The sequence below is a fragment of the Mesoplodon densirostris genome, chromosome 18 (assembly GCF_025265405.1).
Source record: "Mesoplodon densirostris isolate mMesDen1 chromosome 18, mMesDen1 primary haplotype, whole genome shotgun sequence".
In the NCBI taxonomy this organism is placed as follows: domain Eukaryota; kingdom Metazoa; phylum Chordata; class Mammalia; order Artiodactyla; family Ziphiidae; genus Mesoplodon; species Mesoplodon densirostris.
In genome coordinates this window covers 26,743,083-26,758,716 of record NC_082678.1, presented here as the reverse complement: position 1 = coordinate 26,758,716, position 15,634 = coordinate 26,743,083, and the positions used below count along the sequence as shown (strand labels likewise).

The window sequence follows — 15,634 nt, the reverse complement described above, 5'->3', positions numbered from 1 at the left end:
TCTCTAACTGCCTTAACTCCGTTACAGGCCAGAGGACATTCGCATTTCTAGGTATGGAGTGTGACAATAACAATGACTTTGACATCGCCAGCATGAAAGCACTGGACAATAAGCTGTGCTCTGCGGTCTGCTTACCCGGTGAGTGGCAGTCTGCTGAACATGAACTTGGTGGGAGACGCTCCCCTGCTCGCACCCCTGCTCTCACCCTGGGACACCCATCTCCTGCCCTGCAGTTCCTGCAAGAAGGCATGGGCTTTGCTAAGGTGCTGGGAGCCAGTTGCTGAAAGGAAGTGAGGCGGCCTCGGGAGAGTCCTTGGGCAAAGAGCGACTCTGCTCTAAGCGAAACTATTTGGGCATGGAGAAAGGCACAAAAATACCTCCAAAGCCTTCCAATTTGACCTGACCGCGTCCTCTCCATCATGATCTTGCAGATCCCATGGCAGGGGGCCTGGTCTTGTTTCCATCAACAGGTAGTTTAAGGCAGACACGGCGTCTGTGATAAGGTCTTGGAAAGAGAGCCTGAGTCCTTGAAAAGGAGACCTGTAGCCCCTCAGAGGAGAGTGGTTAGTTAGGATCAGAGAGGAATTTCAAAGCCAGCATTTTATAGACTAGCTCTGTGACCCAGTGAGCCCTGGGCGACCACCAGTTGCCTTGTGCTCCCTAGATTTGGATCCCAAAGGAACGATCAGGGGTCGAGGGTGACTCTTCTCCCTGGAGCCCTAACTCTGTAAATTCAATCAGGGCCATCAACGTGCCCCTTATTCCTTCTCATGACACTAAACTGAATCCGGGATGAGTTCTCAGGAGGAGCCCACCTGTCAGTCACACTCTGGGCACTGATGTCCCCCTGCTCCATGCTCACCAAGGGCTTCACCAACCATGGCTCTAAAGCCACGTCTTGCCCAGTGGACTAGGTCGAAATTGCCCCTTCTGGGTTCACGGCAGAGACTGCCTTCATGTTGCATGGTTTGTAATCTCTTAAACATGCCCTGGACATGTTTAAGCTTCAGGACAGCCACGTCCCATCGTGGGTCCAGTGCTTTACTCCCTTGGCAACGTGGCTACAGGTGCTGGAGGGACACAAACTCCTGTGGTTGCCACTCTCCATCAGCTTGCAAAAGACCCAGGTCCTCACCCCTCTGGCCCCATGCAGGCTTGTGGGGGAGGAAGCCGTAATCCCCAGAGACACCTCCCACGGCCTTCCCAGGGGCTCGCCAGCCTTTCCACTTAGCGTTGACCCAGCCAGGCCTGGGCCAGAGCGGCTGAGGTCCAGGGTACACTTCACTTCCTGCCTTCCCACTCTTTACCTGGCTTCTGTCTGTCCATTGGTTTCTCATGTCTTTTTGCCAAATGTACGTCTGTCTGTCCAGTTTGTTTATTTTGAAACTCATTTAGGTTATCCAGACTTCGTGTGAAAGTTCATGTTCACCCACACCCAACCCCAAGCTTGCTGGGCACGCGCACATCCGAGGGGCCCTCGCTGAGGCTTCCATTCCTAACTGGCAAGAGCCTGTATTTAATATGCTGAAATTTTCCAGGAAAAAAAATATTTGTGAGACTAGATTAATCCCTGTTCCACAAAAGCAGGGATGCTTCTGTGGCAAAGGTTACAGGCAGGATTTGTTTTGGTCACTAGTTGGGGAAGACGCCATCTCTGCCCTCACTCCGCCCTGAGTCTGGGGCAGCGGTGCCGGCCAGCCGCTCACTGGGCTTCAAGAGAGGAATCTAGGCTCCTGCCTCCCCGCAGTGGACGCCCACCAACCCCCGAGTTTGGCAGAGAGAGCTCCTGGGAATTGTTTCAGCCACCCATGCTGTTGGAAACTGACCCCAGGCCTTGTGCTTCCTCCTCTCCCTAACTCCTTCGGGCCAACCTGCTGGTGGATGTTTATTCCACTCTGGGATGGCGGCAGGGGAGCGACACCTGGAAGGAAAACAATGCCTGGGCTTCTTTACAGTGATCTCGGGAGCCAGCCACTCTCAGATTAAACTGGCTTCACCGTTCAGGCCAGACATGAAACCGAATGACAGTGGCGACTGCCGGGAGAGGGAGTTGAGGGTCGCATCGTAGCCTCACCCCGAGGTCTCAAGGGCTCTTACGGGAGAAGGAAAGTGCATCTGCTCTCTTGGTAAAAGGTTTCTCGGGTTCTGCTGTTAGCGTCACACTGGTAATAAAGAGCTGGGGAACTCTCTGGAAGCATCTGTCGGGTTAATGTCAGGTTAATGACAGGATCATCCACTGTGGTAGTTCCCGTGGAATCAACAGACCTCACCACGCTCAGCTGTAAGTTCAAAGTTCCATCCTATGACTGAGGTGCCTCAGGCTGGCTTGGCCGTCAGGACAGCTTCTCAGGCACTCGGTCTCCCTCTCCACGCTGTTTCCCTCCCCACACGGATGCCACTCCCCTCACGGAGCGCCCACAAGGAGGGAGCCCGGGGAGCATCCCATGGTCCACCCTCCCCAGGCCCAAAGGTGCTCTGCCAGGAGCCCCAGCTGGTGGCAAGTATGGCTCAGGTCCCCATCCTCGCTGCTCTCATCACCCTTGTGGGAGTGATGCTGAGAAAGGACCCGTGTCATTCCAGCACCTCTTCCCCTAAGAAGCCTCTGGGTCTTCTTTGGCCCCAAGACCAATGCGGTGCGGCGGGGGGGGGGGGGGGGGGCGATGGTATGTTCTGAGATTGTTCTGCAAGGTTCACAAAGGGAGGAACTCTGAGTTGACCATTGTAGGTGGTGAGCCGATTAGAATCACGAGGCCGTGCTAGGTAGACGGGCCTCCAAGGAATCTGATGGAGTATCACACAGGCGGCAGGATAGTGGCCAGGGGACCAGTGACAATTCTGTGAAAAGGCTCTGGGGCGTGTGATGGGAAAAAGCAAAGATAATTTGAGTTTATTAGTGGAAATACAAATGGTATTGTTTTGTTTTGTTTTGTTTTCTGTGGTACGTGGGCCTCTCACTGTTGTGGCCTCTCCCGTTGCAGAGCACAGGCTCCGGACGCACCGGCTCAACGGCCATGGCTCATGGGCCAAGCCGCTCCGTGGCATGCGGGATCTTCCCGGACCGGGGCACGAACCCATGTCCCCTGCATGGGCAGGCGGACTCTCAACCAAGGGTAAGCTGTGAAAAGGCGAAAGAGAGGCATGGACATATATACACTACCAAACGTAAGGTAGATAGATAGTGGGAAGCAGCCGCAGAGCACAGGGAGATCAGCTCGGTGCTTTGTGACCGCCTGGAGGGGTGGGATGGGGAGGATGGGAGGGAGGGAGATGCATGAGGGAAGGGATGTGGGAACAGATGTATATGTATGACTGATTCACTTTGTTATAAAGCAGAAACTAATAAAAAATAAAAATAAAATAAAAATTAAAATAAAAACAATAAATACTTGGGAAGAAAAAAAAACTGTGACTCAAGACAAGCTGGACATGGAGGAGTGAGAGAGGGCAAGGGGTAGAGGGAAAGACATGTTTCTGGGTGGGGGCTGGTGTACCATCCCCCGGGCACAGCTCCTGCGCAGAGGCTTGATATGGAGCCCTCACCTCCACCCACCCACAGCAATCAGAGAAGAAAAGGAAATAAAAGGAATCCAAATTGGAAAAGAAGATGTAAAGCTGTCACTGTTTGCAGATGACATGATACTAGACATAGAGAATCCTAAAGATGCTACCAGAAAACTACTAGAGCTAATCAATGTATTTGGTAAAGTAGGATACAAAATTAATGCACAGAAATCTCTGGCATTCCCGTACACTAATGATGAAGAATCTGAAAGTGAAATCAAGAAAACACTCCCGTTTACCATTGCAACAAAAAGAATAAAATACCTAAGAATAAACCTACCTAAGGAGACAAAAGACCTGTATGCAGAAAATTATAAGACACTGATGAAAGAAATTAAAGATGATACAAATAGATGGAGAGATATACCATGCTCCTGGATTGGAAGAATCGATATCGTGAAAATGACTCTACTACCCAAAGCAATCTACAGGTTCAATGCAATCCCTATCAAACTTCCACTGGCATTTTTCACAGAACTGGAACAAAACATTTCAAACTTTGTTTGGAAAAACAAAAGACTCCGAATAGCCAAAGCAATCTTGAGAACGAAAAACGGAGCTGGAGGAATCAGGCTCCCTGACTTCAGACTACACTACAAAGCTACAGTAATCAAGACAGTGTTTTACTGGCACAAAACCAGAAAGATAGATCAATGGAACAGGATAGAAAGCCCAGAGATAAACCCACGCACATATGGTCAACTGATCTTTGATCAAGGAGGCAGGAATGTACAGTGGAGAAAGGACAGCCTCTTCAATAAGTGGTGCTGGGAAAACTGGACAGGGACATGTAAAAGTATGAGATTAGATCATTCCCTAACACCATACACAAAAATAAGCTCAAAATGGATTAAAGACCTCAATGTAAGGCCAGAAACTATCAAAGTCTTAGAGGAAAACAGAGGCAGAACACTCTATGACATAAATCACAGCAAGATCCTTTTGGACCCACCTCCTAGAGAAATGGAAATAAAAACAAAGATAAACAAATGGGACCTAATGAAACTTCAAAGCTTTTGCACAGCAAAGGAAACCATAAACAAGACCAAAAGACAACCCTCAGAATGGGAGAAAATATTTGCAAATGAAGCAACTGACAAAGGATTAATCTCCAAAATTTAAAAACAGCTCATGCAGCTCAATAGCAAAAAAACAAACAACCCAATCCAAAATTGGGCAGAAGACTTAAATAGGCATTTCTCCAAAGAAGATATACAGACTGCCAACAAACACATGAAAGAATGCTCAACATCATTAATCATTAGAGAAATGCAAATCAAAACTACAATGAGATATCATCTCACAACAGTCAGAATGGCCATCATCAAGAAATCTAGAAACAATAAATGCTGGAGAGGGTGTGGAGAAAAGGGAACACTCTTGCACTGCTGGTGGGAATGTGAATTGGTACAGCCACTACGGAGAACAGTATGGAGGTTCCCTAAAAGACTAAAAATCGAACCACCATATGACCCAGCAATCCCACCACTAGGCATATACCCTGAGAAAACCATAATTCAAAAAGAGGCATGTACCAGAATGTTCATTGCAGCTCTATTCACAATAGCCCGGAGATGGAAACAACCTAAGTGTCCATCATCGGATGAATGGATAAAGAAGATGTGGCACATATATACAATGGAATGTTACTCAGCCATAAAAAGAAACGAAACTGAGCTATTTGTAATGAGGTGGATAGACCTAGAGTCTGTCATACGGAGTGAAGTAAGTCAGAAGGAGAAAGACAAATACCGTATGCTAACACATATATATGGAATTTTAAAAAAATGTCATGAAGAACCTAGGGTTAAAACAGGAATAAAGTCACAGACCTACTTGAGAATGGACTTGAGGATATGGGGAGGGGGAAGGGTAAGCTGTGACAAAGCGAAAGAGAGGCATGGGCATATATACACTACCAAACGTAAGGTAGATAGATAGTGGGAAGCAGCCGCAGAGCACAGGGAGATCAGTTCGGTGCTTTGTGACCGCCTGGAGGGGTGGGATGGGGAGGGTGGGAGGGAGGGAGATGCATGAGGGAAGGGATGTGGGAACAGATGTATATGTATGACTGATTCACTTTGTTATAAAGCAGAAACTAATAAAAAAATAAAAATAAAAACAATAAATACTTGGGAAGAAAAAAAAAACTTTGACTCAAGACAAGCTGGACATGGAGGAGTGAGAGAGGGCAAGGGGTAGAGGGAAAGACATGTTTCTGGGTGGGAGCTGGTGTACCATCCCCCGGGCACAGCTCCTGCGCAGAGGCCTGATAAGGAGCCCTCACCTCCACCCACCCCCTTCAACCAGAGAACTTCCAACTGCAGCTCCTCAGTAATTGAAGAGCAGGAAAGCTGGTGACTGGAGAGAGGCTGGGGGAGGGGAGGAGGAAGGACCACAGTCCACCGTTAGTCCGTCACTTAAAGGCTGGTGAAATTAATGGGGCAAATGACCCCAGTCAAAGAATTTGGCAAGTCCACGGCTTTCCTGGGTTTCACCCAGCGGCTCTGTTTCCTCGGCTATCTGGAAAGGAGGGAGAGCACTTGCGAAGAAGCCTCTGGAATGTCAGCTTCTGGGAATCTTGCTGAGGACGGGGCGGGGAGGGAGCGCTTACCGGGAAACACTGGAATACCCTAGCCGCCTTGGGGTGCCTGCGACCGGGGCTGCGGTTTCTGCGGACCTGAGCGGCAGGTGGCATCAGAGAGTCAGACCTGCTTGCGGGCACCAAGACGACACTCGGTCGGGAGACCGGGACAGGCCGCAGAAACGTGAGCAAGTGCCACTCGCAGCCCAGAGGAGAGGAAAGGAAAGCCCCAAGCATGCACCCAGCCCTGGCCCCCACGCCACGGGCTGCGTCCCAGGAGCCGTCGCCACCTCTGAGCAGCCCAGATGGGAAGGGGGTGGGGCGGAGGACGGTTCCCGCGGCGAACTGCTCGCCGAGGGCCCCGGGGCCTCTGCGGGAGCGCCAAGCCGCGCGCCTCTCCGAGCCCTGCGCGGGGCCCTCGGGCGGGAATGCGCGGAGCCGGGACGCGGTGGCGGGTAGGGGGCTGGGTCGCGCGCGGGAGAGGGCAGCAGGAGGGAGCTGGAAGAGAGTTACCGCGTGAGAGAGCGGTTAAGAGCGCGCGGTCTCTTTGGAGATGCCCTGGCCAATGGCAGAAGCGGAAGCTGTTTATATGGGCGGGGCGTCGCCACGGCAGCAGGAGACGCCTTGCGAGCGGCTACTGAGTGCCGGTCCCCGGCCGCTGGCTTTCAGAGAGGCGCCGTTGGGCGTGAGTGGCGACGAGGATTGCTGGCTGGGCCCTCGAGCTGGGAGCAGAGAGCCGCGGTGAGGGTGGGCGGTGGGAGGACTTTCTTTGAGAACCTTCCTTTGGCCCGGGCTGCGCTCTGAGCCAGGTAAGGGACGGGGAGGGCTGCAGGCCGTGGGAAGGGAGGGCGTCAGTACCAGCCCGCTCTCCCATCCGTCCCCGACGGAAGTGGTGGGCCCGGGGACTGACATCAGAGGCGTTTGGGGGACACTCACTTCCCACCCCCTTATAACTCTCTGTATTGTTTCCTTCCTTCCCCTTGATCCCCATCCTAATATCCCTTTTCAAAGATCAGACGACCTCCCCCGCCCCCCGACCCGTCGTACTGCCCTCCTGGACTCTCTCGCCCCATTTCCATTGGTTGTGGACGGAGAGAGGGGGGTTAATTCCCCGCTTTGAGGGAGAAAGGGGTGGCCTCGCATGCCCCTACACTCTTCCCTCGTTTGGCTAATTAAGTCTCCTCTAAAAGATCCAAGAGGAAAAGAGCGAGGCGAACCCCCTGTGGGTCGGACCCCCGGGCACACCTTCTGTTTCCCAGACCTCGGCAGTAAAAGATCCTCCCCAGCTGCAGGAAGGATTTTAGTAAGAGCCTCCCCCCTCGCCCACACTCTCCCCTCGGGGGTGGGGAAAGAGGGCTCAGTTCCCGCTCTGGTCCCCGCAGGCACCACACTCCGTTTGGAGGAGGCTACCCCCGGATCGCGGGATGGAAGCCCGCTTGCGGGAGGCTGCGTAACTGAAGCGGCGGGAGTCAGCGGGCCGGAGAGCTCGGCGGCCACCCTCGGCTCGGCTCGTGGATGTTGACAGCCCCCTCGGAGAGTCCCCGCAGATATGGCGGAGAGCTGGCTACGCGTCTCGGGAGCAGGGGCAGCGGAGGAGGCCGGACCGGAAGGCGGCCTGGAGGAGTCCAACGCCCTGAATGACAGCCTGACCAGCCTGCAGTGGCTGCAGGACTTCTCCTTTCTCAACGCCGAGGTCCCCGCCCTGCCTTCGGCGGACACCGACCCCCACGGCTACCACGAGCTGTCAGGCTCGGCCGAGCCGGGGTCTCCCCTGGCGGCGGACCCCGCCTGCCTGGGGCAGCCGCACACACCCGGCAAGCCCACGTCCTTGTGCACGCCGCGGAGCGCCCCCTCGGGGCTGCAGGCCTCGCCTCCCAACGACGTGGACTACGCCACCAACCCGCACGTGAAGCCGCCCTACTCGTATGCCACGCTCATCTGCATGGCCATGCAGGCCAGCAAGGCCACCAAGATCACCCTGTCGGCCATCTACAAGTGGATCACGGACAGTTTCTGTTACTTCCGCCACGCTGATCCCACCTGGCAGGTAGGGAGGCACTCCCTCCCTCCCTCCCCATGCCCGCGCGGACTGGACTCACATCCCAGATCCGCAGGCCAAGTAGGCGCGGTACGGCCAGGGCCCCGAGAGAGGAAGGCCGTCCAGGAAGGACCTCAAGGGAGCCCAGTGCTTGGACTGCTGCCCCTTTGACTTCAGAGACGGAGGAGGGAGGATGTTCAGAGGGCTGTAGGGGTGCCGACCTAGAGGTTCAAGTGGAAAGAACTTGTCACTCATCCGGCAGGCTCAGCCCAAAGACCAGGGCTGAACTATGCGTGGACACAGCCCCCCAGGGTAGGTTGATGGACTGAGGGACACATTTTTGTCCCAAGTCCTGGAATTCCTCGACACTACCCTCCTCAAGGTCAGTTTGTCAGGGCCTGACTGGAGGCAGAGCATCGTTCCTGCCAGGCTCTGCATCCCGCCTGCTTTCAGTTGGCTGGAGGGGCTCTGGGAGGGGAGAGGGGCGTGCTGCAGGGTGTGAAGGCCATCTGTGTCCCAGTGGAAGGGCTCCGGGGCCTTCCGAAAGCTGCCGTGCCAGCCCCCACCCCAAGCCCTCCCTAGTTTCCTGCCTACACTCCTCCCCCTCTTCTCATCAACCTCCCTGGGGGGACAATTACCTCAGCCACGTGCTTTCCACAGGGGCTCTTTCCTCCCACACTGGCTTCATGTTCCAAGTCTCCGGAACCTGGCACAGAGCAGCCAAGGGGCCCAGACCACCATGTAAATCTCCCAGTCTTGCCAGGGGGCACTACTCACCTGCCGGCCCCACCCACCAGGCCCCAGACCCCTGTGCCCCAGCGTGGTTTGGACTGTGCACCCAGGCGTGAACAAGGCAGGGTGGTGATTCAGGCTGGGCACACACTGCCCTGAGCCTCTTCGACCATCAGGATGAGGGGCTACTTGGGGACAGAGACCCTGAGGATGCACAGATCCTTCCCTGTGGCACAGGTCACAGGATCAGAGTTCCTGTGATCACACCTATTCCACGTTTGCTTGGGCCCTGACCCTGGGGCAGGTACCATTTGTAACCTTGGTGAGAAAGCAGAGACCCTCCACCACCCCCCACCCCACCCCAAGCCTGAGAGGCCCCAGGAATGAGCGCTATGCTCTTGGCTGGGTAATAATCAACTGAGGCCTCAGAGCCTGGGGTGGGAGGAGGGGGACATGGTGGGTGAGGGCCCAGGCCAGCAGCCGGCTCTAGAAACAAGGAAAGTCATCAGATCCTCCCACACTTCATCCCCCCCGCCACACACACCCCCTCACACCCACTCACTCATTTCACAAACAGAGAAGGCCAGCCAGGCCCAGGCAGAGGGAGATGGCCGTCCAGGACCTGGGGGAGCCAAGGCCTTTGAGCAGAGGCCGCAAGCAGCGGGGTAAGGGAGGGAGGGCAGGACAGGCTGGCACTGAGAGCCACCCTGCGGCTCAGGGCTCGGATGACTGAGCAGGCAGATATCCTGGCAAAAGGGAACAAAAGCCCCCGACAGCACTCCCAGCTCCTGGTGCCCCGTGGCTGGTGTCCCAGAGCCTCCCGCTCGGAGCAGCGCCTCTGTCTCCCCTGCCCCCATCGGAGAGAAGGTGGCGGTGGGACTGGCAGTGGCGCTAGGAGCCCCCCATCACTGACCCCACCCACTCTCCCAGCTGTCTTCCTTCTCTCCTATCTCCCTGTGTCCAGAACTCCATCCGCCACAACCTGTCCCTGAAGAAGGGCTTCATCAAGATGCCCCGGGAGAAGGACGAGCCAGGCAAGGGGGGCTTCTGGCGCATCGACCCCCAGTACGCCGAGCGGCTGCTGAGTGGGGCCTTGAAGAAGCGGCGGCTGCCCCCAGTCCACATCCACCCGGCCTTTGCCCGCCAGGCCGCGCCAGAGCCCAGCGCCGCCCCATGGGCCGGGCCACTGACCGTGAGCACCGAGGCCCAGCAGCTGCTGCGGGAGTTCGAGGAGGCCACTGGGGAGGCGGGCTGGGGTGCAGGCGAGGGCAGGCTGGGGCGTAAGCGTCAACAGCCGCTGCCCAAGCAGGAGGCCAAGGTCCCGCGGCCCTCCAGCCCCCTGCTGCTGACCCCGGAGGAGCAGGGTGAGCTGGAACCCCTCAAGGGCAACTTTGACTGGGAGGCCATCTTGGACGCTGGCACGCTGGACGGGGAGCTGGGCACGCTGGAGACCTCGGAGCTGATCCCGCCGCTGAGCCCTGCCTCCCACGGGGACGTGGACCTCACCATCCATGGCCACCACATCGACTGCCCTGTTACCTGGGGGCCTCCAGTGGAGCAGGCTACCGACAGCCTGGACTTCGATGAGACCTTCCTGGCCACATCCTTCCTGGAGCACCCCTGGGACGAGAGCACCCGTAGCTCCCTGCCCCCCGAGCCCCTCTTTGAGGCCGGGGATGCCACACTGGCCTCTGACCTGCATGACTGGGCCAGCCTGGGCGCCTTCTTGTAAGAAGCCAGGCCCTGCCCCACCTCCAGACAGCACCGAAGTCTGGGCCCAGACTGCCCCCCTCCCCGCCAGTGCAGGCCCATGGACACCCTACCGCCCAGGCAGGGGCTGGGCCAGGTCACCCCACCAGGCCACACGGCCCCCAGCCCAGGCCATCCTCAGATTCTAGTCCAGCAGGCTGAGAATTGGGGCCCAGGACCAAAATTGCTGCCTCCGCTCCCCAGCCCCCCATACACACAGTGTTTCATGGATCCACTTCTTCCCTGCCCCAGAGACACGCTAAGGGCCCTGCACTATGAGAGCTGCGGCTTGGAGGGGCCCTGGCCAAGCTGGAAACATCAGTACGGGGCCCGCCCCGAACACCTTAGCTTCTGAAGCTTCTCTCTCTCCTGCTCTCCTCCCCAGGTCTCTATCCAGAGCAAGTTCCCAGGTACAACACATGCTGATTAGGTGACTGCAAATTAACACCCAAGAGGCCTCTCCCGGCAGTCTGTGAGGAGGAGCTAGGCGGAGGGGGGAAGAGAGAGGAGACAGAAAGGAGGCCGGGGTGCCGGGTGGAACCAGGAGATTTTCTAAGGCCTCTGGGATCTTCTGGCTTCATCCCTAGAGGTGGGGCAGAGGGTATGTGTCCCTAATCTTTGAGCCCAACTTGAGGCTGAGAGCAGCGGGGAGATGGGGATCTGGGGGTTAGGGGCTGGGGCAGCCAAGCTGCAGAGGGAAAGGGCACAGACAGACTAATGTAGTGAGTGTAGCTATAGCTGAGGCTTAACTGGGAGGGACGCAGTGCTTGCTAGAACCACTGGGACCAGGAATGGGGGGATGGCCCCGTGCCCTTGCTTGCACTCCTGCAGGGGAGTGTCTTGCTCCACCATAAACGCCCTGGGCTGCATCCCACATCCACTCTCCTAACCCGTCGGGCATTTTAACCTTTTTCATAGAAAGTTATTTACAATAAAAACATTTTTAAAAATAAAGTTTTAAAAAGTCTCAAAATGGACCTGCTTGCAACTTTCTCTGGGGAAAAGCATGGGCCAGTTTGGGGGAGGCCACGGCCCAAGGGGGAATGGCTGGGAGGAAGATGGGGGGCACCAAAGGCCTGCAGAGTGTCCCCTGATGCACTCCTCATGATCTCTGGGTGCCCAGAGAGAAAGGGGGTGAGAGGCGGCCCTCGGGGGTCCCCTGCAGCCAGGGCCTCGGCACCTCTATATGTGCAATGGGGAGACTGTACCCACAGCCCCGAGGAGCAGGCGGCAAAGGAGGCCCAGCCCCCTCCCTGGCCCTGGGGACTCACTCACAAAGGCCGTTCTTGCCCAGGGCTCGGCTCACGTTCCCCACCTCGCCCAAGTTGAGGGCCTGCCCAGACTCACCTGCGGTCCTCGCCTGGGCCTGTCTCCAGCTCCTCCCTCCCTTGGTCCCTTCCTGAAGGGACAGGGTGTGAGGTCAGAGGGCCCCAGCCCCTGGGGCCCCACTTGCCACCCTGGGGTTCATTCACCCCGCCCAGGGCCTTCCCTCCAATGCAGGTTGGGGCTGAGGGAGGCCATCAGGGCAGACGGAAGACAGGGTGCCTAGACCCTACAGCTCCAGCCTGTGCGGAATCAACGTACCAGAGTTCTGATGGGGAAACTGAGGCACAGCAAATATGTGACACTCAGCAGGCACCTTTCAACCCCCTCACCCCAGCTTTGCCGGGAACCCATCTCTCCCCCGAGCCCGCACCTGGCCCCGCCAGCACGTCCTTGTGGTGCACAGCCCCTTCCCCCAGCACTCACGTGCACGTGCGCACAGACACACACACACACACACACACACACACACACACACACAAACGGGCACTGTCCTACACAATCCTGCCCATCCTCCACGGGCCCCTTTCTCCTGAAGCCCCTTTCTTTCCTTGCACTGGAGGCTGGCTCCAGAGCACCCTGGCATTCCCCCGCCAACTTGCTGCTTTCCCTTGCTAATTATTCCAAATATTTCAGAAGGGTGCGCCCACTGCAGGGCCAGCCGGGTTGGGGCCTTACAGAGCTCAGGAGGCAGCCCATCCCCTTCCCACCGCTTGCTGAGGAGGCTGCCCCAACCTCCCTCTGAGACTCCCTTCACCCCCTAAGCAACGACTCCCTCCCTCTCCCCACCACCCTCCGGCCTTCCTCCCCACGCTCCCCAGCACTGGGGGAACATGGGGGCTCCAGCCTCTCCACTGGTCCCCAGGCTCAGCCTCCAGCCCCCGCCAAAAGGGGTACACCCTGGATTGACAGGTGGGGCCGGTCACTGTCCCCCCTCCTCACCCTCTGCCTGGGCCCATGCTGGGGGAAGAGGGGCAAGGTCAGGGGCTGGCAGAACTGCCTGCCAGGTAAGGAAAGGCTGAAGAAGCTTCTGGCTGCCAGGAAGAATCCCCAGGAGCTCCTGGAAATCCCTATGCTTGGCACTAGCGTCTCTGGGGCTGGGACCCAAACACTGGCACTTTTAAGGGTCCATGGATGCTGCCAACGAGCAGCCAAAGCTAAGAGGGGGCTCCGAAGCGGCCAGAACACAGGGCTTCACACACCCTTTCAGCAGGCAGCGTTTGGGGGTTGGCGGTGGAGGGGGCGGGAAGCGTGAGTGGATCCTGTCCCTCCTATTCATCCCTGCCCCGGCCCTTGGCTGGGTGGCTTTTTCAAAAAACGTTCAGTGACTCCGTATTTATTTAGAGATTCAATGTAATCCCAGTCAATATATATTTGGCGCCCTTAACAGTAAGTTGCAGACAGGCTGCCCCATTAGCACTAGATACTTTAGTGTGTGTTTCCTTAGAACAAGGACACGCCTCCATAATCCCAGTACCACCATCACAATCAGGAAATGAACACTGACCTGGTAATCCCATGTAACCGCAGACCCCCTTCACATCTTGCAGATCACCCCAGTAATGCTCCTCTCCATTCCAGCATCCCAATCCAGGACCCCATGTTGCACTGAGTTGTCCTTTCTCTTTTGCCCTGTGTGTCTTTGAGCCCATGACTCAAGCTCTCTGGGCAGGTTTCGCATTTCCTTTGATCTCCACTTTTGAGGTGAGAAGCCCTTCAGCCACTTCAGCCTCAGGTGTGGTACAGTCCCTTCCCAAAGCAAGAAGCCAGCTTTCTGTCTCCTCACTTTCCACCTCTTCCCTATCCTCCCTCCCCCATGTATCGCCAGCCAGGAAAGGGATGAGGGGCAATGTTCAGGAACTCAGTGTTTGGGGACCCTCGCCGTCTGCCCACGGGACAGGCCACCCCCAGCTCCAGTGACGGCAAGGCCCCCGGGATGGGATTCCATGCTGGCCTGAAGCAAATGCGCCAGGCCTCCTGAAGAGCTGAGCTGAGGGCAGGAAACACTCTTCTCCCCGCCTCTGCCCCCCTCAACATACTGGGGACCCAGACTTGAAGAAGGAAGGTCATGTCCATGGTGTCCTCCCAGATCAGCACCGACACCGTCTCCTCCATGTCCGGCTCCTACATCGCCCCTGGCATGGAAGAGGACGGGGAGGCTCTCCCCTGCCCCCGGGCCGCCAGCAGGACGCCCTCAGAAGAAGGAGACGTAAGAGAGGAGCATGGGATCGCCCTCGCCGCTCTGCTCTGCTCTGTACTCGAGTCCCAAGGAGCTCAGTCCAGGGCCTGCCAGGGAGATCGGCAAAGCCCCCCAGTGCTCGGGAGGGGAGCCCTGGAAAACACGGTACCGGGTTGTTGAATCAAAGACTCCCTCAGATGTGATCTTCCATGTGGCACCACTTCTGTCCTGAGGACTTGGTTTGGGTTTGCTGCCAGGCGAGCTGGGTAGGAGAGCCGGTGGCATCTGCACCTTGACTTTTGTTGCTCCTTTGCAGGTGACGCCAGCGGCGTCTCCAGACTGCAACTTTGCGGGCCTCGTCGCCACCGCCGAAGAGCAGGATGCAGAGGTAAGAGCAAGGTGGACGCTGGTGCCCCTCCCCGGTCAGAGGGACTGCCGGCGCTGGCACAGGATGCAAATAGGATGGGGGCTCTTCTGGAAGAAGCCTTCCAAGGTGGTGCACTTGGATCTGTTAGAGGCAGGGTGCAGAGCAGAGGGACTGTCCGGTTAGCAGAGGGCGCTGGTCTCAGCGTAATAGGCGTGGGGTGAGTTCCAGAGGGAAGTCTTCCAGGCCAGACCCTTGAGAGGGCGTTTGTCCTCCAATTCACTTAGTATTTACCTGGCACAGGCATCTCACATCTTCCTGGCACTGGGGGACACAAAGACCGAGTGACATGGCTTTTGCCTGCCCACACCCCCAATCCACCCATCCCATCCATTCCGGAGCTCCATCTGATGGAGGAATCAGAGTTATAACTCAGCGTGAGAAGTGCTCTGACGGAGGTGTGCCTGAGGTATATGGAATGCCCAGCTCCCAGTGGGGACTCTACAACTTTCTCTTGAGCCAGATGTTCTCAAAGGAGTATCTGGATGGGATTGGGGATCCTAAAGGGTTTCTGAAAGTTTTATGATCTCACGGTTTGCTTTTTCATTTGGCAACTTTGATTTCCACCTGAGAGAAACAGTGTGAGCTAAACTATTACCAAGGCTATTCCTGACAGTCCCAGGGTCCCTCTGTAAGGTGCCTCAGACCTGGTCCCCCTGTAATGTGTCTCAGACCTGGTCCCTACGGGCCGATCCTGCCTCGCCAAGCAAAATCTGCCTCTGCTGGGCCTCCCAGCCATCTCACACGGACAGGAAATGTATGGATACCATGAGGGTGATTAGTTCTGTCTTCTGACAATCAGTAGACTCATTTCACTGCTTTATGGACTCACAGTGCCTTCCTTCTGTCCTAGGGGAATGATGTTCTAGAAGAAGAGGACGGATCACCCACACAAGAAGATGGTAAAAGACCTGGTCTTTTGCTCCCTTTTATTATATTTCTTTCCCGGGTATTCTCTGAAGGGTACAGAAAGGGGCACTGGTGTGACTTGGTGGCACTGCTCAAGGGTGTGGCTTTGGGGAAAGGTCGTCTTCTTGATGGAAT

General features: G+C 56.4%; 1 protein-coding gene across 1 annotated transcript; it reads left to right on the top strand.

The window, feature by feature from the left end:
- The first annotated feature begins 7,694 nt into the window (after positions 1 to 7,694).
- LOC132478846 (forkhead box protein J1-like) lies at positions 7,695 to 10,647 on the top strand. The gene is made up of 2 exons (XM_060082293.1): positions 7,695 to 8,192; positions 9,880 to 10,647. The coding sequence occupies exons 1-2, from the start codon at positions 7,695 to 7,697 to the stop codon at positions 10,645 to 10,647; spliced, it is 1,266 nt and encodes a 421-aa protein (XP_059938276.1).
- The last annotated feature ends 4,987 nt before the right edge of the window (positions 10,648 to 15,634 follow it).

Excerpts from the sequence above, each read along its gene's own strand:
- LOC132478846 (XM_060082293.1), top strand. The coding sequence starts at position 7,695 with ATGGCGGAGAGCTGGCTACGCGTCTCGGGAGCAGGGGCAGCGGAGGAG. Across the intron at positions 8,193-9,879 it reads ACGCTGATCCCACCTGGCAG|AACTCCATCCGCCACAACCT; the intron begins GTAGGGAGGCAC and ends CCCTGTGTCCAG.